Source organism: Plecotus auritus (assembly GCF_963455305.1).
Source record: "Plecotus auritus genome assembly, chromosome: 6".
NCBI lineage: Eukaryota > Metazoa > Chordata > Mammalia > Chiroptera > Vespertilionidae > Plecotus > Plecotus auritus.
The window spans coordinates 146,366,571-146,390,869 of record NC_137773.1 but is presented as its reverse complement, the minus strand read 5'-3'; the positions used below and the strand labels follow the sequence as shown (position 1 = coordinate 146,390,869).

At 46.5% G+C, this 24,299-nt stretch overlaps 1 protein-coding gene across 4 annotated transcripts in view; it reads right to left on the bottom strand.

Moving 5' to 3' along the window:
- Positions 1-229: 229 nt before the first annotated feature.
- Positions 230-24,299, bottom strand: part of NMNAT3 (nicotinamide nucleotide adenylyltransferase 3) — an 84,513-nt gene continuing 60,443 nt past the window's right edge. The window contains exons 3-5 of one of the 4 annotated variants that reach the window (XM_080675260.1): positions 14,023-14,206; positions 9,163-9,245; positions 230-1,415 (exon numbers count right to left, since the gene is read on the bottom strand). In XM_080675260.1, the coding sequence (XP_080531386.1) occupies positions 1,033-1,415; positions 9,163-9,245; positions 14,023-14,206 (650 nt within the window). In that variant the 3' untranslated portion in view covers positions 230-1,032. Of the gene's footprint in view, positions 1,416-9,162; positions 9,246-14,016; positions 14,207-24,299 lie in introns of all 4 variants that reach the window. The other 3 variants (XM_080675263.1, XM_080675262.1, XM_080675261.1) reach the window with 3 other exon arrangements.

Sequence of the window (24,299 nt, the reverse complement as noted above, 5' to 3'; positions counted from 1 at the left end):
CAGGGCCCAGCTGAACAAGGCCACCTACCCAGAGCTTCAGATTGGAGAACAGGTCGCATGGTGTTGAAAAGCAACTGCCTCCTCTACTGCTAGGAACATAAACTTTTAAATTCAGGCCAGTTCGATAGGAACAGTAGCAAATTTCATGGAGCAGCTAAAAAGATGAGCAACATCTGGCACACCAGGCATTAATAATACAACAAAGGAAGAAAAAGAGAAACTTTTCATTAGTAGTTTTTGATGTCAATTTATTATTTATCCCTTTGTCAATACTCAAACAGGCAGGCCATCATTAAACATTCAGAAAGATCCTCTAACAGACTTGAGGCATCTGTCTTACCTCAGTTTCTTCTTAGAAACCTGGAAATCAAGAGCTCGGGCATTTATAGAATAGCTGTGTTAAAAATATCTGCTGTATCAAAAATATTGTTTGAGGATCACTACTTAGAAACATTTCAGTTGAAATTTTATCAATGGCCAGTAAGCAGGCAGATCCTGGTTCTTAAAGAAATAACTGGTGTAAATCAGCAAAGTGCAGCTTCCAAATTTTTAAGTCCTCAGTTGGTATTATTTTGTTTGAAACCTGGTGTTGACAAAGCCCACTGTTTATTAATTAGCATCCTGTCAAATCTCTCCAATCAAGACCACGCTGCACCTGGTCCTAGTTAAAAAGTGCATTGTGGGAAATTCTGATGTGGGGACCCTGCCATGCACAGAACCACTTTCAACGTGCATGTCACAAGTACCACTTACAAAATGAGGAGGCCTCCTCACCCAAAGGTGCTGAGAGCTTTTGCTACTCCTAATGACCTGCCACGCCATGTTAACTTCTTTGATAAATGTTCATCCTCGAGACACTTGCTGTTCCCGAAGGAAGGCATCCCCTCCTGGGACAGAAGACTCCTCAGAAGTAAAATCATTCTTGAAAGAAAACAAACGAAAAATGGAAAAAAAGAAAAAGAAAAACAGAAAAACAAAGACCGAATGGCTCTCTCCTCAGGAGGAGCTCAGTGAAGAAGAGGCTGGCCCTCCCTAGCTTGTCTCTCCTTCGTTGTTCTGGGTGCTGTTGCCTTTCCAAGAACTGCCCCTGGAATAGAGGTTGTGGTCCTTGATGTAGGCGATGACAGAGTCCGGGAGCAGGTACTTCACGCTGTGCCCGTGGCCCAAGGCCCTCCTGATGTATGTGGCGCTGATCTCGTTCTGCACTGGCTCCCTGACCAGGAGAATGTTGTGCTGGCACCTCTGCAGGATGGGCGAGTCCGAGATGTACCTCTTTAGGTCGTGGCCAGCCCGGCCCACACACACCAAGCCGAACTTCTCCACTATTTCCTGGATGTGCTCGTCTTTCCAGAGGTTGGGGGTCTGGAAGGTCTTCAGGATATCTGCCCCGCAGAGGAGTTTCAGCTCAGGCACAGCTGGAAAGACAAGGGCAGATCCCAGCAAAGTTACAGGAAGGGTCACGGCCGGGAAAGAACGTATTCCATTTGAAATTTTCATAAAACACTCCTTGGAATGTATTGGAAACTCAATGTCTCTATGCTCATGACTTAAAAAGAAAATGCATGAATCTGAAGCCACTTCAGGGACACACAGTAATAGGTAATAATTCGATCTATAAATCTTTGTTTGATATTGGTGAAGTGCCAAGTAACACAAAATAGTTTTTATTTTTAGTGGTTGCTGGATCCCACGCAGAGTGGTCCAAAGGTGACTGTGCTGTACCCAGAACCCCATCTTCTGACAGAGGAATCCTTCTTTAAGCCCGAGGACTAACAAGCTGTGGGCCTCGGACAAGTTACTGCCCTTCTCAAAACCCATTTCAGCTCTAACACGTGTGCTTCTCTAAGTAAGACCTCATCATAAAGGTTAATTGTAAAGGATATCCAAAAGGTCTCTAAGACCTCAGCTGATGACCTTGTCATCTGTTTTCAATGAAACAAAGCTTTAGTCTAGATACAACCGGTCAATGTGGATAATCCTTTGACATTTGTTCTACCACAGTGGTCGGCAAACTCATTAGTCAACAGAGCCAAATATCAGCAGTACAACGATTGAAATTTCTTTTGAGAGCCAAATTTTTTTAAACTTAAACTTCTTCTAACGCCACTTCTTCAAAATAGACTCGCCCAGGCTGTGGTATTTTGTGGAAGAGCCACACTCAAGGGGCCAAAGAGCCGCATGTGGCTCGCGAGCCGCAGTTTGCTGACCACTGTTCTAACAGAATGGCGATAGTACTGATAAAAGAATACTTAACATTTATTGGGTGCTTACTATGAGCACTATTGGTTGCTGAGCACCTTTTGTGTATAATCTTCATTTGAGCCTCAGAATAACTTTATGAGGCAGGTATTATTGTTGCGCCCATTTTGCAGAGGGAGAAAGGAAGGCACAGAGAGGCAAGTGACTTGCCTGAGGTCACTCACTCATCCAGGCAGTTAGTATTTAAACCTGACAGCCAGCCTCTAGGTGGGGCATTTTTACCTAGTAGGCTCTGCTGCTGCCTGTTGGCAGGAATTGCACATGCATCAGAACCGAGAAGCCCTTCCAGGATTTGTAAAGGACAAATCAAGTCCATGTGAGAAGCAACCGGCAGGATTGCTGGTCCTTCTGGAAAGGGATTCTAGCTTTGGTCAACAGCCCAGGCCGGGCTCCTAGAGCACTGGCATCTCTCAGGCACCAGGAAACCTCAGTTGGGAGGGGCTTCAGGGACACCACCTGCCGGGGAAAAACCTGATGTAAATGCTCAGTTTAGGCTCCTCTATTGCAGAACCTTTGAAGGAATCTGGACCTGGACCAGAGAGATGAAGTGAAAGAGGAGCACTGGCCCAGCTGTGGGATGGAAAGCGAGAAACGGAGTGTCACGGAGAGGTCCGAGTTCCAGCCCCAGGTGGGCACAGGCTATTGTGGGGGCCTTCCTTCTCCGGGCCGCCGTTTCCCATCTATGAAATATGAAATGGTGGGCGCTGGACTTGTGTACTCAGCAGATGTAATTAGAGAAACACACTTTTCAAACACTCTAGCAGGATAATATTGGTATAAGGAAATGGCATTCAAACATACATTAATGCATGTATGCATGAATTCTCCATGGTTAAGAACAGGATTCTATACACCGTGATTCTAATCTTGGCTCTGTAATTCAACAGTGTGACCTCAACTTTAAAATGAGGATATTAACAGTACTTATCAACTAGGATTGTTTTAGAATCAAATGAGCTTATAAACGTAAAGTACTTAGAATAGTAATTGGAACAGAGTAAGTGTGGTATGTGTTACCTGCACCCATCAGTCCGTCTGTCCATCCATCCACCCACTTATCCACCAATTCATTCATCAACACATCCATTGAACACTTATGGGGTATCGCAAGGCCTTTTATAATTAATGAAACTGCATTTAAAATTTTCCAATAACTCACATTTTTCACTAATTTGGGCTGGTCCCATTGCTTCAACATATGTGTGGGTTTGAATTATTCTGCACCTGTGAGGTTTTTACTCATTTCTTATTTATTCAATCATTGTACTACAGCCTAACACCAGAGTTTGCCCTTTCAAACAGTTGGGTGGTTTTTATATGGCCTTCCTCTGGGGGAGGTTAAATGATGTACATTTATTTCCAGGGTCTCCTGAGGCTAGGGCACACACCCCTGTTCCCATATGTCAGAGAACAAAGGCACCCCCTTCTCCTCCCAGTAGATATTTTGGAATGATTTCCACATATCAGCTTCAATATTAGATGCCGCTTGACTCATTAACAATGACAGTAGGAGCACGATTCCCTCTGAGCCCCTGCTCACCCCTTCCCTGGTCCTCAAGTCAAAGGCATGTCTTCTTCCGGCAACAGGTGCTCAGACCCCAACTCTGGGCAGTCCTGTCATCAGGCCTCACAGAAGTGTTCCCACATCCCTTTCAAATCCACTCACATCACTGCAACAAAACCTTCAGATCAAGTGGGTCTCACCATCCAAGTCCACAGTACATCGTCTGAGGTGTTGAATAAAGGCTACCATTTGACTTGTCTGAATAGTGATGCAGTGACATAAACAGGAGGTGTGCTGTCATTTTCGGGCAAGGTGTTCTCTCTGAATTGCCACAGGCTTTGAAAAGCAGAGATTCATATGGAATGTGAGGGAAGGGCCCCCAGGGCCTTTTCTGTTGAATGTCCAGCTGCCCTAATGCCTTTTAAAAATTTTTTTAAATTGATTTTGAGAGAGAGAGAGAAACATCAGTGAGAGAGAAACATCATCGATGGACTCCTTCCTGCATGCCCCCTACTGGAGAATCAAGCCTGCCTGCATGTGCCCTGACCAGAAGTTGAACCGATGACCTCTTGGTTCCGGAGTCGATGCTCAACACTGAACCACACCAACTGGGCAAGCTGCCCTAACTCTTTGACATTAAAGGGCACCAGACCTGAGGTCAGTCAGCCCTGGGTTTGAACTTCAGACCAGCTGGGACTCTGGGATAGTTGTAGCAGACAAGCCTGCTTCCTCAGTTGTAAAATGAGGATGATAAAACCTCCTGCGGAAGTTATGGAGATGGAGTGAGGGAAGGAATGCTATGTGAATTTCCTGCCTAGTGCAGGATATGCACACGGCCACATGGGCCACATGGACGCACACAGGAGTGTGGGATTCTGGGCCTACACAGGAGGACACCAAAGATGAGGCCAGGTATTGGCGTCTGTAGGGCAGCACCCAGCTTAACCGGACAAGTCAGTGTGAAATGGAATCAGATGACGTGCCTGCCGGGTTATATGGAAAGGGAGTCCTCTGAAGGTCACTGGGCTGTGCTCAGCCCCATCAGCCCAGGGCGGGGACCAACTTCACAAAAGACAGACATAGTCGGCTGTTAAAGGACCCAGGGATCCTCCACCCCAGTGTGACACCCTTGTAAGCCAGGATGCAGCAAGCAATCCACATGACTCTGGTGAGGCCCAGGAGGACTGCAAATCATAGGAGTGATGGGCAAAGCAGGGCTCTGGCAGCCAGAAAATGCTGAGCTCAGCCTATAATTCGCAATCCCAGAGTAGTACACAAGTCCAGCACACAATAAAATACACAGCACACAAAATGGTCCTTTCGAAATACGTCACTAGTAACATACAAGCCACCTCATCAAAAGCCAGACTTATGCTGAGAAAAACTCCATCTTCCTCTTTTAATTGCTCTTATATATTTTTTCCTGATTACAAACATATCTGTGTCAATTATGGAACATATAGAAGATATGTGTTAAAAGCAGGAAATAATAATAATAATGATAATAATAATAACAATCCTATATAATAAAAGGCTAATATGCTAAGTGTCTGGTCGTCGGTTGTCTGTTCAACCAATCAAAGCATAATATGCTAATGACATGCTAAGGCCGCTCAACCACTTGCTATGATGTGCACTGACCACCAGGGGGGCAGACAGTCAACTGGTCGACCAGTCGCTATGACATGCACTGACCACCAGGGGACAGACACTCTGACAGGTTAGCTTGCTGTTGGGGTCTGGCTGATCGGGACTGAGTGAGAGGGGCCAGACATGCCCTGGAGCCCTCCTGTGGTCCCTCCCCAGCTGGTTAACCTCTCATGTCCCTCCCTGGCCCAGCAATTGTGCACTGGTGGGGTCCCTCAGCATGGCCTGCGCCCTCTCACAATCCGGGACCCCACAGGGGATGTTGGAGAGCCCGTTTTGGCCTGATCCTGCTCAGTGCAGGAGCTGCCCCCTGGTGGTCAGTGTGCTCCCACAGGGGGGAGCACCACTCAGCCAAAAGCCAGGCTCACAGCTGGCAAGTGCAGCGGCAGTGGCGGGAGCCTCTCCTGCCTCCACAGCAGTGCTAGGGATGTCCAATTGATGGCTTAGGCCTGCTCCCCCTGGGAGCGTCAGTTGGACATCCCCTGAGGGCTCCCAGACTGTGAGAGGGCACAGGCTGGGCTGAGGGACCCACCCCACCCGAGTGCATGAATTTCGTGCACCGGGCCTCTAGTTATATATATAAAAGCCTAAGTGACTGAACAAACAAATGACCGAATGACGGGTAGATATGACATGCACTGACGACCAGGGGCAGACGTCAATGTAGGAGCTGCCCCCTGGTGGTCAGCAGCAGGAGTGCTGCTTAGCTGACTGACGGGCACCAGATGCTGGGCTCACAGCTGGCAAGCGCAGCTGCAGCAGCACGAGCTTCTCCCGCCTCCGCCTCAGCACTACTGAGCAGCGGCGTTGGCAGGCACAGGGCCGGGATGAGTGGGAGTGGCACAGTGCCCAGCTCGGGCTCAGGCTCCTCCCTGGCCACCTGCTGCTTTGTGCACTATGACATCCCTCGAGGGATGTTGGATTGATGGTTTCGGCCCGATCCCTTGAGGGGTCCCGGATTGCGAGAGGGCGCAGGCCAGGCTGAGGAATCTCACCAGTGCACAAATCCGTGCACCAGGCTTCTAGTAATAATAATAATTTTGCTTTCTACAAATCATCAATAGTTTAGTATATTTTGAAATATTTATATTTTTCTATATATTTGAGATTATATATATAGAACTGTATCCTGTTTCACTTACCTCATAAGCATTTCTCCAAACCAAGAAGATCTTCCATGTAGATTCTTCAGCCAGGTAAACAGGATAATTTACTTACACATTCCCTTATATTTAAACACTGAGGTTGCTTTTATTTTCTGCCATTATAAAAATTGTGTGATAAACACCTTTCTGCATAAATCTTTGTCCTGATTTCTAATTATTTCCTCAGCTAGATTCCTAAGGGGGCAGGGTGGGAACTATATCATGCAAGAGGCATGGACATTTTTTCCCCTCCTTTTAAAAAAAAATTTTTTTTATTGATTTTTAGAGAGCGTGGAAAAGGAGAGGGAGAAACATTGATGAGAGACAACATTGACTGGCTGTCTCCTGCATGTCCCGTGAGAACCTGCAACCCAACTCAACCCAACCCAAGCATGTGCCCTGTGAGAATCAAACCAGTGGCTTCTTGGTGCACTCAACCACTGAGCCACACTGGTCAGGCAGGTGCATGGACATTTTTAAAGCCCCTGATTCATTCTGGTCAACTGAAAGCCCACTTTTCATTTAATGTAAACTTCCTTTTTTAATAGTTACTTTAAATGAGAACAAGATGAGTAGCTTTTAGGGTTTGAACGGAAAGAAGGAGATACGAGACAAACCTCAATGTTATAGGGCCGAGCAGAGTAGGCTAGGAACCCCTAGAAAAATAAATCCCCAAAGCGAGTGCTGTGAGCTTTGGCAGAGGGAGTGAGGAGTCCATCTCAATGAAAGAAAATGGGACTGTTTTCACGGGGAAGGTGGGTTCCAAACTGCACCGCAAGGTCAGATAGGTTTCAACAGGGGAGCTGAGATGGGAAGGGGAGGAGGGGCAGGCCAGGTAAAGAGCCAAGACAGGGATTCTGGAAGCATGTGCAGAGAGGTGACGTGCAAGAAGATGGGAGCCTCAGGGTGGCATGCCTCCCACATCTCGGCGGGGCTCCCAGCCTCTCACTGGAGGCTCTAGCATTCCCCAGAGGCATGGAGTGCCCAGTACCTATGCTGTTTCCTGCCTTTGTGTCTTGCTCAGCTGCCCTTCTGTCCAGAAATGCCCCCAACTCCAGATAACCTACTGATCCTATGAGGCTCGGTACAGGTGTCTCCTCCTCCAGGCAGCTTTCCTAATCCATGCCTGCACTCATCACCATTCACAGCCTGTCTCCAGCACAGGTCTAGGGTGGAGGCAGGCCGTCTCTGTTCTCAGCCTGAGCCCAGAGCCTGGTTCAGGGCGGTGCTGAGCGAGCATCTCTAGACCCCTGTGAGGAGTGACTGCTGAGCCAGAGATGATTCAGAAAGGAGGCAAAAGGCTGAGAATGAACACTCCTTGTGCTCATGACTGGGGCAGGGGGAAGAGCTCATGCAGTCAGGAGGGAAGGCAGAGACCAGAAGAATATAATAAACATCGCATAAGCTGGTTACACAGGACACTATAGCTCCTTCCTCCTTAGATTCCTACTCCAGTACACAGTTCCCCAAACTGGCTGTAAAGCCTGTCCCCAGAGAGACTGGGAAACATCCAGATTCCCAGGTGCCATTCCCACTTGGGAGGTCTGGGGTGTGGTCTGGGAATTCGTGTTTTTAACAAGCTTCCCAGGTGATTCTGCTGTGAGGGATCCTTTGACTGGCATTTGGGGACTACTGCAAGAAACCTTTGGGGCCTGGTAGCATTTTCAAGTACTTTTAGAAGATTGTTTCCCAGTCTGTGTTCTGGGGAGCACTAGTTCTGAGAATTACTAACATGCACTAAAAAGAGTTCCATGACTAACCCATGACAATGGCTGCTATTTCCTTTTCCTGTGGAGTCACAATGCTCATGAACATAATGAAGGCTCTGAAGCGTCCGGCAGTAAAGAAACCATTTTAGGCTTGTTTAACCATGACATTCCCAAGCCCGACTGATCTGGAAATAGTGTCCCACCAACCAAAGCTGGGAGAACCGCAGATGGGCTGCTGGAATTTCAGGCCAGTGGGGAAGTAATTAATTCCTTCTGTGTCAAGTCCTGCCCTCCCATCACCTGATCCTGTTTATTTGCAAGAGGGGGCCCTGCATTTGACTCCCACCCCAGTACCATAGCTGCCGTTAGAGAAAGAAGGTACTTTGAAATCACAGCTGGCAAGGTTCTACCATACACCAGGAGTTGACAACAGGGTAGAAACCCAGGGTTACAAACTGAAAGGACAATCCAAATCAACTTTAAGTTCCCTTAAAAACTGGTCTTCTTTCCCGAGTAAACCACTGAGTTACACTGTTATATTAGTTCCTCAGTTTAAGGGTTATAATGGCACATTTTGTATTCAACAAGAAAAAAACCCCATCCTGAAAAAAACAAAAAGAACAAAAAAACAAAACAGAAAGGCTAAGGCTTTTAAAAGAACCCCAGCATCACTCACCCATTTATCCCTGACTGTAATCCATGTCACAAGCATAGGTCACAGGGTAGGTAAACCCCTTTGGGGCAGGAAATCCCAAATTAGCATAATGATTTACAAGGGGTGGTGGCAGACTGATTAATTTGACGATCAGCCTGGGAAGCTCACCCCAACCAGGCAGGCCCCAGAGGGCTGTGACTCCTGTCAGTTCTCCCTCCCACAGAGGAGGGGGTCAGTACCCACCTGTGGGCGCCTGGGAGACAGCTCTGCCTTGGCCCCGACCTTCCTCCTGGGGCAGATATCTGAGTAGTTCGCTGTGATGATGCCTGTGTTGTAAACATAAGGCTCAGGGTGTGTCTGTGCGGCCTACTGTCCCCCAAAGCCACCCAGGGGCTCCCAAATGTTAAGTCTCAGCCAGCTTCTGTCCATTTTAGGTAGCACATCCCACAATTATTTGCTGAGGGCCTACTATGTGCCAGGCCCTGTGCCAGGTGCTAGACAGAAAGCAGACATTGGGGGTAGGGGGGGTGGGGGAGGGGGATAATTAGCATATTCCTACTTTTTTCACATGTTCTTTCAATATCTCACTTTTTAAAAAGAACTTAGTAGGGGTTAAGGACATGGCTATTAGAATCAGACAGATCTGAGTTCAAAACACAAATTTTCATTTGTAAAGCCAGGATAAAAACACCCACTTTTTAGACTTTTTAGAACTAGATAGAGTAATGGCTAAGCGTCTGGCTCCAAGCCAGTCTGCCTGGGTTGGATCCCAGCCCTCCCCCCCCCCCCCCCCCCCGCCCACGCCTGCTGTGTATCCCTGAGTGAGGGTTTCAGGTCTCTGTGTGGATGGTTCAGCATCTGCATGATGAGGAATAATGACAGTGCCTGCCTCCAACGGGTGGTTATGAACATTAAAAGAGCTGTACATGTAAAGTGCATTGAACAGTGTGCACACAGAGCAAATCTCGTTACACGTTAGCATTTCAAATATGATTAGCCTCACCAATTTGGCATGCGTGGCTCTTTTAGCATTTTGTCTTCTGCAAATCAAGAGATAGCTCTGTCTTTTTTCTTTCCTTTTTAAAAAAATCATACACAGGTAATTACTATGTCATATCAATTTGATCTTCCATCTCCAACCTACTGTATTGTGCATTAACTAGAGCTGTGTTTGAGAGGGAGCAGTGCCAGTGATAAAAGCATATGCTTTCCAGCCAGAGCAGGTGGGTTCAAGTTTAGGTTCTCCTGCATGTCTGATCCTGGAAGGGTAACTAACACCCTGGGAGCCTCACTGATCTTGTCTGCTAATTGGTCATGAAAAGCTCATGCCGGCCTCATCTCCGCCGAGTATCCCAAGAACACGAAGGAAGTGCTCTACCCTGCCAAGTGCTGGGGAAGAGGCTCGATGCTGATCATTACTGGGGGAGGGCTCAGTATAAAGATGAAGTTCTAGCATTAGACTGCCTGGGTTGGAACTCTGGCTCCAGCTTGTAGCTGTGCAATCTTGCTGGGTTTCTTATGCAATCTGCCTCCAGTTTCCTCATCTGTAGGATGGGGGATAATGACAGTCCCATCCCAGAGAGCTGCTGTGAGGATTAACTGAAGAGCTTAGCACCGGCCCATACACAGAAAGTGCCTAATAAATGTTAGCTGTTATTATTATTGTTGTCAGCCTATCTTCCCCATTAGATCGTGAACGGGGAGCGCATCCAATTCACCCTTACAGTCTTAGTACTCAGGAACTGCGCACCGAGAGTCAGCTAAATTCTGGAATAATGGAAGGAGTGGATAAAGAATACATTTAATTCTGGTCCAAAGTCCTTCTTGATCATCTCAGAGACTGGGCTGTTTTCTTAAGGCCTAGCTGTGCTTCCATATTGTCTTTCTGCTTTGGTTTTAGTAAGCTGCACTCTGCCTCTACGGTTTCACTCCTGAAATCTCACATCAGGTTGAAGTAGGTTTGGGTCTCACTTTCGCTTGCTTACTGCAGGACTTTGAGTATGTCACTGACCCTTTCAGACTCTCCATTTCCTTATCTGTAAAATGGGGCTAAACCCACCTACTTCTCAGAGTTGCTGAGCTGATTAAATGTTATACACATGAAAGCACCTAGTACGCACAGTAGGTGATCAATAAAAGGTACTGATTGTCATTTAGTTTACTTACCTTGAAGCTTCTAGTTCAAGTTAACCTATTTTGAGTATTAGCTAGATCTCTAAACTCTGGTGTGCAAATGATTACTTACAGTGCTGAGTGCCTCTTCCTCAGAGACCTCCACTCTGCCTCTGTGGGAAGTGGCCATCACTTCCTCTTGTTGCCTTCCTGAGTGGTACCCTGGTGTGCCGCGCCCTAAGCCTGAGGACTGACCCGAGGAGCACGTTCTCTATGTCTTAAGAAGCCCGAATAGTCTCTGGGGACACCTGATCTAAGGGTCACTGTGGTAGGAGCAAAGTCAGCCACATGGTGTTCCCACCTGCAGATCCCTGGTTTTGAAGATGGCCATGAGCCTGGCTTCAGAGTCCAACAGACTGGGGCTCCACCACTTGCCTCCTTGTTGTGTGACTATGATAAAGTTAACTTCTCTAAACCTCAGTTTCTTCATCTGTAAAGTGAGGACAACATAAGATCATGTTTGTGAAGGGGTACATGAGATGTTGATGATGGACTATATCAAGTCACTGACCAGGGCTCTCCTCCCACAACATGGGGAAAAGGTGAGTGAGATATAAGTTATCAGATGCCCTAAAAGCATGAAAGCTGGCCTAGACTTAAACATAAGCAACCTGTTAAGGAGAAAAAGAATCCTCAATAAGCCCCAAAGTGAGTTTACTTTACAGTGATATTTGTCACTGTTACTATGATGGAAATCCACTGTTGACTCAATCAAGAAGATATTAAATGGAGCAAAGGATGGGGTAGATTTACCATGCCTTCTAGAAATCACCTAACTTTACAATTAGCCAGATTTTTCAACCTTAAAAAAAGAGCTTCTGGTAGTTTTAGATAAACATTAATAATCAAACAAATTTTCTAATGTAATGCATAAACTTGGAGATGAAGCTCACTCCAAATATTGAAAACATATCTGATAATCAGCTGATAAAATGGTGTTGACTGTATTAGGGGCTTCTCAACATTGGCTGCACAAAATAAATCATTTGGGTACCTTCTAAAAATTACCCATGCCTATACCCCAACCCAGACATATCATAATTGTGTGTGTGTGTGGGGGGGGGGTGTTTAGCATTTTTTAAAAAAGCTTCCCAGGTGATTCCTACAGCAGGGTTGAGACCACTGGTTTGGACCGATCTCTGTATTAATGAAAAGCCTGAAAATCCTGGCCACAGGTTAAGATTACCAGGGAACTCTTAAAAATCCTGACGACATCCCAGCCTCTGGGGTAAGACTCAGGCATTGATACTTTCAAAAGTTCCTAGGTGATTCAATGTGCAGCCAAGGTCCAAAAAAGAAAAGAAAAGAAAAAAGAACGTGTTCAGTAAAATTTAGCTCACACCTGCATTTTTCCGCAGAAGCTCTAGTAATATGATATAGTACTGTGGTCAGTTCCTATTTATCTAAGAATGGCTTCTCTGTTTTGAGAATAAATTACAGGCCAGTGTTAGGGATGCAGGGAAGGTAGTAAACATTATTAAGCATCTTCCAGAAACCATGTGTTTTTTTCCTACACTATCTCATTTAATTCATACTGTACCCCACTGAGGTAGGTGGTGTCACCCCCATATTATTAGGTGAGAAATTGAGGCTCAGTGAGGCTGACTCACATCAAGTCACTTAGCTAGTAAACTGGGCTCCAAAAGCGGGACCCTAGGCCACACTCCACAGCATCTATCTGTTTCTGCTTTCGCCTCAAGCTAAATGATTTGTGGATTGTCTATTGTTTTGTTTCCGTTTCCCTCTTATCCTAGATGAATGAGAGCTGACTATAGGGCTTATTCTGAATGATGATCTAGGCGGAAATTTATTCCTTCTGTTAAAAAAAGAGAGAGCACATGTCCTAACAATTATTTCATATTTGCTCTCCTTTTAACTTGGCAACAGATTCTGAAGTAGCACTGGAACTGCTGAATGCTTTTAGCTGGTTCTCACCGTCCCCCCAAAGGTAAATAATAAGCACCAGGGTATGTAGCTAAATGTTTACCTGAACTTTCTCCCAAGTGACTTTGAAAATAAGTAAAAAATGAAAATCTAAACAGATTATAAACAGAGCTGCCAATGATCCGAACTTGTTCCCGTGCTCCCAAATAGGTGAAAGACACAGCCCACTTCCAGCAGAGCTGGCTGTCATTACAGCCCAGGCAGGCCCACCTCCCAATCCCCTGTGTCAGCCAGGACAGGTGGGCTTCCTGCTTCTCTAGCAAACTCCCAGTGATGTTTCCCAGACACCAGCCAGTGACCCATTGTCCTAACATGCAGGGCTTGCCAGGGCTTTTACACAGCAAATTACTTACCCTGAATGCTAATAGCAACTCCAAAAGGAAAAAAAAAGCCGTGTAACTAGTTCTAGATTCATAGTCCCCCTTCTCCCCTATTTTAAAGTCTAGATTTATAGAACCCAGGACTTGTATAATTAGAAAAGATAGCGTATTATGTACCCACAGTTTTCAACCTTCTCAATGCTGACCATAATAAAAGGTCCCACTTACTGAATATTTTTATGTGGTTCTGAGTCAGAAAAGTTATTTCCATCTTTAAAATCCTAATTAGGATTGATTGTCCCCATTTTGCAAATGAGAAATGTGTCTCAGAGAAGTTAGGTCAAGTGCCCAGAGTCACTGAATGCCTAAAGCTACTCAGTGGTGGCACTGGAGCCAGATGGTAGCTACAACTGGCTGAAACAAGACTGGGCGTTTCCAGAAAGCCCATCCCTAAGGGCAGTGGTTTGTGATTTTTCTCATTCAGGACCTCTCTGAGATCGTGGGCCTGTTGGTCTCTCTCCCTCTAGGGTGAAGCACTTCTTGGATTTTGGCTGTGAAGGCCTGGCTGAAGCCCCACTCAACACTCCATCCCTACTTTTCACCCCATGGGCTCTGCAAACATGACCCATGGCCCCTGGTCATCTCAGGAAGGCATGCCCACTGTTACCTCAGCACCTTCACCGTCTCCGTCCACTGTGCCTGCTCACTCTCCCAGGGGTCCACCTGGATCCAGTCGGATGTCTGCAGGGCCAGCCGGACCATGGCCACTCGGTGGTGGGCAGCTGCAAGGTCTTTTTTCCTGTAGTTGTCACTGACTGGAGAGATGATACCCCCGATCACCTGGTACGTTCCTAGGCAAAGCAGAACAGTGGTGTTGCTCGCCACCTGCCTGAATTCAGGCAGGTGCTCAAAATCTCCATGCCTCATTCTGGCATTCTCTCCTAAGTGGCCAGCTCCCTTAGGCATATCCTTATTTTAAGGATATGTTATTGCCTATGTATTTATTACTCTTACATACCTTTCTATGAATTGAGCACCTTTAACTCTAACAATGCTTCTTGACTTAAAGTCTCTATGTCTGATATTAATGTAGCCTCAACAGCTTTATATATGCATGGCCTTTTTTTTTTTTTAATAACCTTTCTCTTTCAACCTACCTATACTTCCATTTCAAACACGTCTTTTGTAAATAGCTGAATTTAAAAATATTTTGGTCAAGTTTGACAATTACTGATTTGTAACTGAGCATTAAGTTTACTTACATTTAATGTAAATATTGACATATTTAAGTTTCAAGCTACCATCTTTTGTGTTGTTTTTTATTTTTTTTGTCACAAGTTTTATGTGGTTTTTTTTTCTCCTTTTCTGCCTATGTACTTTTTTTCATTTTTTTTCTCTTGGACTGAAACTTACATATGCAGTCTTATATTCAAAGTAAATTAAGACCTTTACCCTCTTCCTCAACAACACAAGGACTTCAGAACTCTGTAACTGCATTTAATATCTCCTTACATGTCATTGTTGTAGATGTTTTAAGTCTGTTTATCCCCCTAACCTTAATAGGATATATTATTGTTTTATACACTGATCACATTTAAATTAAAATAACCTTTTTATTTATTTCAGAGAGGAAGGGAGAGGGAGAGGAAGAAACATTAATGATGAGAGAGAATCACTGATCAGCTGCCTTTTTGTATGTTCCACACTGGGGATTGAGCCCACAACCCAGGCATGTGCCCTGATCAGGAATCAAACCGTGACCTCCTGGTTCATAGGTTGACACTCAACCATGAGCCATGCCAGCCAGGCTTTTTTTTTTTTTTTTTTTTACCAATTTTAGAGAGAGAGGAAAGGAGAAAGGGAAGGAGAAATAGCAATGTGAGAAACATTGACTGGTTGCCTCCTATATGCTCCCCACCTGGGAATGGAACCTGAAACCTGGGCATGTACCCTGACCAGAAATCAAACCCGTGGACCCTTTGTTGCTACTGGCCTTTTGTTGCCACAGACGATGTTCCAACAGAGCCAGCCGGCCAAGGCAAAAGCATAACTTTTAAAATCTGTATCTGACGATGCCAATTTCAAAGTCTGTACAGGTTGTTTTTGTGGCCTGTTGTTTCTTATTTATACTAGAAATTCATGCACGGAGGGAGAGGGGTATCTCCTCAGCCCAGCCTGCACCCTCTCCAATCTGGGACCCCTCGGGGGATGTCTGACTGCTGGACATCCCTCTCACAATCCCGGACCGCTGGCTCCTAATCACTCACCTGCCTGCCTGCCTGGTCGCCCCTAACTGCCCCCCGCTGCCAGCCAGGTTTCCCCCAACTGCCCTCCCTGCCGGCCTGGTCACTCCCAACTGCACCCGCCCCCCGCCAGCCTGGTTGCCCCTAACTGTCCACCCCCCCTCCCGCCGGCCTGGTCGCCTCTTACTGCCCCTCATGCCGGCCTGGTCGCCCCTTACTGCCCCTCCTGCTGGCCTGGTTGCCCCACGCAGCCTGCTTGTTCAGTCATTTGGTTGTCCCTCACTAACCCCTCTGCTGGCCTGGTCGTAGGCAGCCATCTTGTGAGGGTGTGATGGTCAATTTGTATGTTACTTCTTTATTATATAGGATTATTTCATGTTTGTTTATAGTTTCGTTTGTGCCTATTTTTGACTGCTTGCTGCTCAATGTCTCTGACTAGTTACTTGTGGAGGCTCCCCCAGGCCTAAGATACATATATTTTCTTCCAGAAAGGCTTTATGCTTGCTTTTGACAGACACCTGGAGGTATAAGTCATAGATGACCTTAAATCAAGCCCTTGGTTTGAGCTTCTTTGGCCAATCCAGGCAAAAGGTTGCAAATTTGAGCAACGGCTAATGTGTGGCCGTTTTTTTCTGGCAATGTTTTATCCTTTTGTTTTCTTCTCCTACTTGCCTCAGTACCAAGGCAACAAGCCTTCTGGGAAGTGCTCTAGGGTTGGGGAAAGGAGGTGGGTTAAGATGCAGTTCACCCTGGCCCTGTGGGTGTAGCTCCTTAAGGGGTCCAGCTTAATGTGTGGGAAGTCACCCATAAGGTTTCCCAGCTTGGGCAGGCTCCAGCCTTTGAACAGTTTCCCTCTTGGCCTCTATGGCCATTGATTCAATACTAAGTGAGCAGTAGGGCATCCATGGCAAGTGTCTGTAGGACATCAGTGGTTCTGGGGTTCTAGTAACCTACTGATCTCCATGGTTACAGGTGTTTATCTCTCAGCTGATCAGAGACATCCGCACTTTTCAGCTTTAAAAGTGAGGTTTGAAAATGTTCTATCCACCATTTATTGTTGTTTTAGTGGGAGATGATCCAAAGAGTGCAGCCTGTCCCCCTGGAAGCTGGAGGTTCTTTGAGGCATTTTCCCAGCCCTGGTAACCTGGTTGCCTAGGGCCCTCCTTCAAGGGGCAGCAGCATCCACTGCTCCAGGGGGATGACAGAACCAGCGGAGAATAGAAAGGGGACATTCAGCTTCTGAATTCCAGTACTGGCTGCTAAAACTCATTTTCAGAGGAACACTGAAGGCTAAAGTTTTCATTTGTAAGGGTCAGGCTTTGTTGAGAGAGAAATATTTAAGTTCCAAAAGTTAAACACACACACACACACACATGAACCAGAGCCCAGGGAGTCAGTCAGAGCCCACAGTTTTACTAAAACCCACAGAGTAGTAAGAAGGAGAGAATATGAAACTGGAAAGGAAAGGCACTTTCTGGGCTGAGGGTGGAGGAGTGAGCTGCAGGCATAGAGAAGAGCCTCGTAGAAAAGTTTGTGGTGACAGAGTTTAGACACAAGTGGAGGCTTGCTCCTTACACCCTCTTACCCTTCAGAGACAAAACCTTGTGCATGTTGGGTGGGGGAGGGCCTAAACTGCAGATCTGGTGGGCTTGTATTATGCTTCTCACTTGGAATTCTAGGAGGAGACCATCTTGCATTGCCCCTATGCCAATACAGCATCAACACAGTAGCAATGGTGGTGTGGCATGCATGGGCAGAGAGGGCTTCAGAAAACGTCCCCTCCCCTGCCCTCCAAATCCCTCTCAGCTTCAGCAGGGCATGGCAGAGATCCATAAAAATTCCCCAGGCTCCTTGAGAGGAGTAGTGAAGGAGGTTGAGGGTAGTCAGCAGGATTACTTGCAGGGAGAGAGGGTACAGGGTACCAAGTGTGCAGCCAAAGGCAGGAACCATGGCGTTGGGAGTACCAGGGAGAGCCCAGGCATGGGCCCAGACAGCAGTGGTAGTTAGTGCCTGAGCCAAGGGATGCTGAGGAGGCTTCCATTGTGGAGGCACAGAGGACAGTGCCAAGGTCAAGGGCAGCTCCCTTGGCTAGAGGGCATTCGGGGCCAGATGCCCCTTTTTGGATGCCAGGATGATATGCTACCTATGAAGCTTAATTCAATCTTGGGGAAGTAGGCAGTAAAAGATTAACTTGATTAAACACTGACCTGTAAGAGTAAGCTTAATATCAGAAAATAGTTATCTTGAAGTAGCATTTTTTTTTTTTTTTTTTTTACCATTCATGGAAATGGTGGCTTAAGAGCAGGTTGAGTGTTATAGAAAGCAAAGAAAGTTATATTTCTACACATCTGAGTCCCATGTTATACATGGAACATGTTAGTTCTTTCCCTTTGAGAAGAAAACTAGCTTCTGCTAGGTGGTAACTCTCTTGGGCAATTTATATACATTTAACCTTCACATTTGTCTTTGTTTTACTGGAGAAAACTGGGTGTGAGGCACCAGGGTCCCTTCTAGGTGGTTCTGCTAGGCACTTGGATACTCAGGTGCCACCTGTGATGGTTTAGCTCAGTGGTCGGCAAACTCATTAGTCAACAGAGCCAAATATCAACAGTACAACGATTGAAATTTCTTTTGAGAGCCAAATTTTTTAAACTTAAACTTCTTCTAACGCCACTTCTTCAAAATAGACTCACCCAGGCCGTGGTATTTTGTGGAAGAGCCACACTCAAGGGGCCAAAGAGCCGCATGTGGCTCACGAGCCACAGTTTGCCGACCACTGGCTTAGCTGATCTTGACAGGGCAGGTTGTAGGCTGAGAAATCATTGTTGTGTTACAGCACTCAGGGGCGGAGAGTTAATAAAAATAACAGTTTGAGCTAAAACTTCTTGCCCTTCGAATGGTCATGAGTTCAAGCCTTTTTCTTCTGCCACAATCCCAGTTTTTCCTCTTATGTGACTTGCCTCTTCCAATTGTTAGATGCAGGTTCTTCTCTGGTGACCCCACTACTACCCAGACACACCTCCATTACAGCGCTTGTATGATAATGATCTGTTTGCCTTTGTCTTTCCCATGAGACTGATAGCTCCATAAGGACTCGTAACTGTCTTCATTCTGGTAACATGCCCAGAACATTGCTTAGTATGAAGTTATACTGTCCTTACCTTGAGGTTACCATAGTAATACATGGCTGTGAGTTTAATAAGGTGGATAGAGCTCCTTGTTTATCTCCACCCCCTGTGGAAAATCTAATACAAGGGCAATAAAGGAATAAAAGAAGTATGAAATCACAAGGGCAAAGTGAGTGAGAAAGGAGACAACAATGGATGGAAAGGTGAACAAAATTTTGGAAGCTAGAGAGCTGATGACTAATGGTGACAGAGCAAGCAGAGTCTGCAGGCGGGGAAGGTGGTAAGAGGGAAGGTGCCCTGAACGGCAGAGCCCAGAGCAGTTCAGGAACTGGAGGAGCCAGCAACCTCTCTAGGTGGGGTGCCCAAGGGCCGGGACACAGGGAACTAGTTGAGAGTTTGCCTAAGAAGCCCTTAAATCCAATCACCTACCTTTTCCTCCCATTCTGGCAGAAGGCCATGTATCTGCTTTCTGCTGAGGTTGTACCAGAAAGATTCTTTTGTTTTGTTTTGTTTTTTATTTCAGAGAGGAAGGGAGAGGGAGAGAGAGAAACATCAATGATGAGAGAGAATCACTGATTGGTTGCCCATGCAAGCCCCAAACTGGGGATGGAGCTTGCAATCCAGGCATGTGTCTGACCGGGAATTGAATCATGACCTGCTGGTTCATAGGTCAACACTCAACCACTGAGCCATATTAGCCGAGCCAGAAAGACTCTTGACTCCCAGATACAGGCACAGTTGAGAGGAGGACTAAGTTTGGCTCCCTAATAGACTGGAGATATCTCTCTGGGAAACAGGCCTATCCAAGAGAAGACAGCTACAGATACTCACATTTGGGGGTCTTAGACCAAGGACCTGGTCATATGGCCATGAGCCCCACCAGCTCCACCCAAATACTCAGAGCCTCCAGCCAGCATTTGCGGCCTGACCTGAAAATATGAGTGGAAAGTCTAAGAAGAGACACATTTTAGAAAGGTGCTGATCATGAGTGACAGAGACCAAAATCACAACCAGGAGAAAAGGAACTCGGACACAAAAGCAATGCAGAGAGCAACAGGACATTTCAAAAATCTCCAAATAATGTCAGAGAGATGAGAGATGACATCCCCATCCATGAAATAAGAATGGGATACTTTATAAAGAAACTAGAGGCCCAGTGCACGAAATTCGTGCATGGAGGGGGTGCTGTCCCTCAGCCCAGCCTGCACGCTCTCCAATCTGGGACCCCTCAAGGAATGTCCAACTGCCCGTTTAGGCCCCATCCCACTGCTGGCTCCCAACTGCTTGCCTGCCTGATTGCCCCTAACTGCTTCTGCCTGCCAGCCTGATCACCCCCTAACCACTCCCCTGCCAGCCTGATCGACGCCTAACTGCTCCCCTGCCAGCCCAATTGCCCCTAACTGCCCTCCCCTGCCAGCCTGGTCACCCCTAACTGCCCTCCCCTGCTGGCCCGGTCACCCCTAACTGCCCTCCCCTGCTGGCCCGGTCACCCCTAACTTCCCTCCCTTGCCAGCCTGGTCGCCTGTAACTGCCCTCCCCTGCTGGCCTGATTGCCCATAACTGCACTCCCCTGCTGGCCTGGTCTCCCCCAACTGCCCTCCCCTGCAGGTCTGGTCTCCCCCCCGCAACTGCCCTCCCCTGCAGGCCTGGTCACCCCCAACTGCCCTCCCCTGCTGGCCTGGTCACCCCCCACTGCCCTCCCCTACAGGCCTGGTCACCCCCAACTGCCCTCCCCTGCTGGCCTGGTAACCCCCAACTGCCCTCCCCTGCAGGCCTGGTCCCTTCCAACTGCCCTCCCCTGCAGGCCTGGTCCCTTCCAACTGCCCTCCCCTGTAGACCTGGTCACCCCTAACTGCCCTCCCCTGCAGGCCTGGTCTCCCCCAACTGGCTTCCCCTGCCGGCCCAGTCACCCCTAACTGCCCTCCCCTGCAGGCCTGGTCCCCCCCAACTTCCCTCCCCTGCAGGCCTGATTGCCCCTAACTGCCCTCCCCTGCTGGCCTGATCACCCACAAGTGCCCTCCCCTGCTGGCCATCTTGTGTCCACATGGGGGCGGCCATATTTGACCACATGGGGGCAGCCATCTTGTGTGTTGGAGTGACAGTCAATTTGCATATTACCTCTTTATTAGATAGGATAATCAGAAATATTATACTGACTAAAATATAGAAGGTAAGAAATCAAATAGATGTTTTTCTTCAAATACTTAAGTGACTGTCCCATTTCCTTTTATTAAATAATCTGTCCCCCACTGACTTTGTTTTCCCCTTAGCATATATTCTTTTTAGAGAGATTTTATGTTTCATTATGCTGTCTAGAGTCAGAATCACATTCATTTAATCACTTAAAAAATTACATTTTAATGTCTGAGAGAGCTTTCTGAGTACCTGGTTAGTTTCCCAGGAGAATCTTGGGATACTTTCTCAAGTTAAATAAAGAAAAATAGCCAGGGGCATTTCACTGGAAAGCCAATCGATAAACAACGGTGCCAGTGAGTAGCTGGCTATATTTCCACTTAGTTGGGTCTCTAAGCAGAGGAACAGAGCTGCTGCCCTCAGCGCCCTTCATGTTTCTGGCTCAGGTTAGCCCTGGGGGCTTGTGTCCTTGGCTGTTTCTCTTGTGAATGATCTTTTTTTCTCATGTCTTATTATATATACACTAGAGGCCTGGTGCACGTATTTGTACAACAGTGGGGTCCCTTGGCCTAGCCTGCGGGGATTGGGCCGAAACCGGCTCTCTGACATCCCCTGAGGGGTCCCAGATTGTGGGAGGGCACAGGCCAGACCGAGGGACCCCATCAATGCATGATTGGGGCTGGGAAGGGAATACGGGAGGGCTCCAGGGTGTGTCCGGCCCATCTCGCTCAGTCCCAATCGGCAGGACCTCAGAAGCAAGCTAACCTACTGGATGGAGTATATGCCCCCTGGTGGTCAGTGCGTGTCATAGTGACTGGTTAAATGGTCGAATGAGTGGTGGGACACTTAGCATATTAGGCTTTTATTATATAGGATATTTTTCATTACATTATATTAAAACTGTTACTTAGAAAACTCTACCTTTTTTTAATTAAAGTATAGTTGACATATCTATAATAATAAAAGCCTAATATGCTAATTAGACCACATGTCCTTCTGGACATCCTTCCGGATGACCCTCCAGATGAAGGCAGGGTTGCGAGGGAAGCCCGGGTCCCGAGTGCCAGAGGGAAGCCAGTGCCGGCAGCCGGGGGAAGGAAAGCCTACTCTTGCCAGAATTTTGTGCATCGGGCCTCTAGCAATATTATATTAGATCAGGCATACAACATAGTGATTCAACAGTTATATTCCTTACGATGTGATCACTCTGTACTTTGGTTTGTTTAGTTTGAATCTGGGCTACCTTGCTGAACTGATTAGTTCTAATAGGTTTTCAAACTCTTGGATCTTTTTTTTTTAGGGACATGGTAACATCACCTGAAAATAATAAAAACAGTATCCTTTCTATAACCATATTTCTTACTTTTGACTGATGCCATTGGAAAATAATAGTGGTGAGTAGGCATCCTTTTCATTTCCTTGCTTCTGTGGGAATGCTTCTGAAGTGTTAGGCCACTATTTATCATGCCAGATAAGCATCCTTATAGTTCTAATTTAAAAAGAGCTTAAAAAACACCACCCAAGCAGGTGTTGGGATTTTATTGAACGACTTTTAAGTGTGTATTGAGATGATGATTTAGGTTCCATAAAAATATACTGTCTTAGTAATGCGATATATTAATAGATATCTTTATGGTATACTGTCCTTGAATACCTAGGATAAATGCTACCTGGTCATGTTGAATTATTCTTTCATTAGCAATTTCATAACCTACTATTTTATATGGGTGTTTTGCATTCAAGATTATACTGTTAAATGCTAGCTATAATGTTACAATATCCTTATCCAATTTTCTTTGTTCTAGAAAATGGCTATGGTAGATTGAACTATTGGTCCTAATTCCTCAGTCTGCCATGATGAGATTACACACCCATACCTCTGCCACAGCCTCACAAGGCAGAATATATGTCCCCACCCCTTGACTTTGAGCTTGGCCATGAGACTTCCCTTGGCCATTGGGATATTAGCAGATGTGACATGAATAGAAACTTAATGACTTGCTTTCTTGTTGGCCATCCTGTGCTTGTGCCATCTGAGAGCATATATGAGGTAGCCACTATTCTGTCTATTCTCCTGGGCCCCAGCATTATTTAAATACTATACTTCAAACTAATGAGAACTAGATAATATATGGACAGCGGTGGCACTTAGCTGGTGCTCAGCAATTGTTCCTTCCTCCACTCCCCGGCCTGGTGAGTCAGCAGAGGAGAGAGTTGTAGTAGAATGCATTTCCAGAGATGGTCAGAACATGTATCTCCCAGCCTGTATGCTCCTCTAGAACCTGGCCACTCCTCCACCAGGAGGTGAAGTCTGTGCCCCTCCCCTTGGACTTGGGTGGGCACTTGTAAGTGCTTTACCCAGTGGCAGAAAGTGATACTGTGTCACTTCTGAGACTGTGTCATTAAAATGCCATATACTTCCACTTTGTGATGTGGGGAGACTTGGTCTCAGAGCCTGGCTACCAGACCGTGAAAGCCCAAACTAGCCTATGCTGAGAGACCCCACAGCGCAGTCACATGGACGTGTTACCGTCATTGTTAACATCCCACCCCATACCCAACATCAACTGCCAGAGTGAAGAAGTCTCCAGATGCTTCCTGCTCCCAGCTGTGCTGTCATTCCCAGCTGAGTTCCCAAACATTCTGGAGCAGAGACAAGCCATCCCACTGTGCTCTGTCCAAATCCCCGATCCACGGAATCTCTGAGCGTAACAAAATGGTCAATTTACACCACTAAGTTTGGGGTGGTTGTTATGCAGTAATAATAACTGGAACAGGAATGGAGATTCAGAAAGGTTATGTGATTTTCCCATGGAAACACTACCAGAAAATGGCAGAGTTGGGATTTAAACCCAGGTCTGCCTGTACTTTCTCTATTGCCCTGAACTGATGACTGACCCTGAGGTTTTGAGAACCCTAAGTCAGCCAGGTCTAAGAAGGGCGCCTCTGTCTATGTAGAGCCCCACACCAGGTCACTGTGGTGCGTGACAGAGATTCCGCCCCCGCTAGAGCTGACCTGAACAATGAGACCATCTCTCCTTGCAAGACTGGATTGCAATAAAATGTTACTGCTGCTTAAAATGCTAGCAGCCTCACAAACCATGAAGTAAGACTTAATAGCATTTCAAAGTGTAAAGACTTCATTATTTCCACAGAGAATGCTTCGGCACATTTATCAGCATTTTATTAAGAACGAGCATACATATTTAAAACAAAGCTACACTTGTCAAAACAACTGAGAAAAGTGTTGGGTAATGCTTGGCCTTACCTGCCCTGTCCCACAGGTTCTGGGCTTTTGCTCAGAAAGCTCAGTGTCCCTCTGGGCACAGGCACAGCCAGGCCTTACCCACTTCATGGACCCTTCTGTCCATTTTCTTCTTTCTGTGGTTGTGCTGGCTAGAAAACAAAACCTTGAAAGGCAAAAAGAATAAAATAAAATA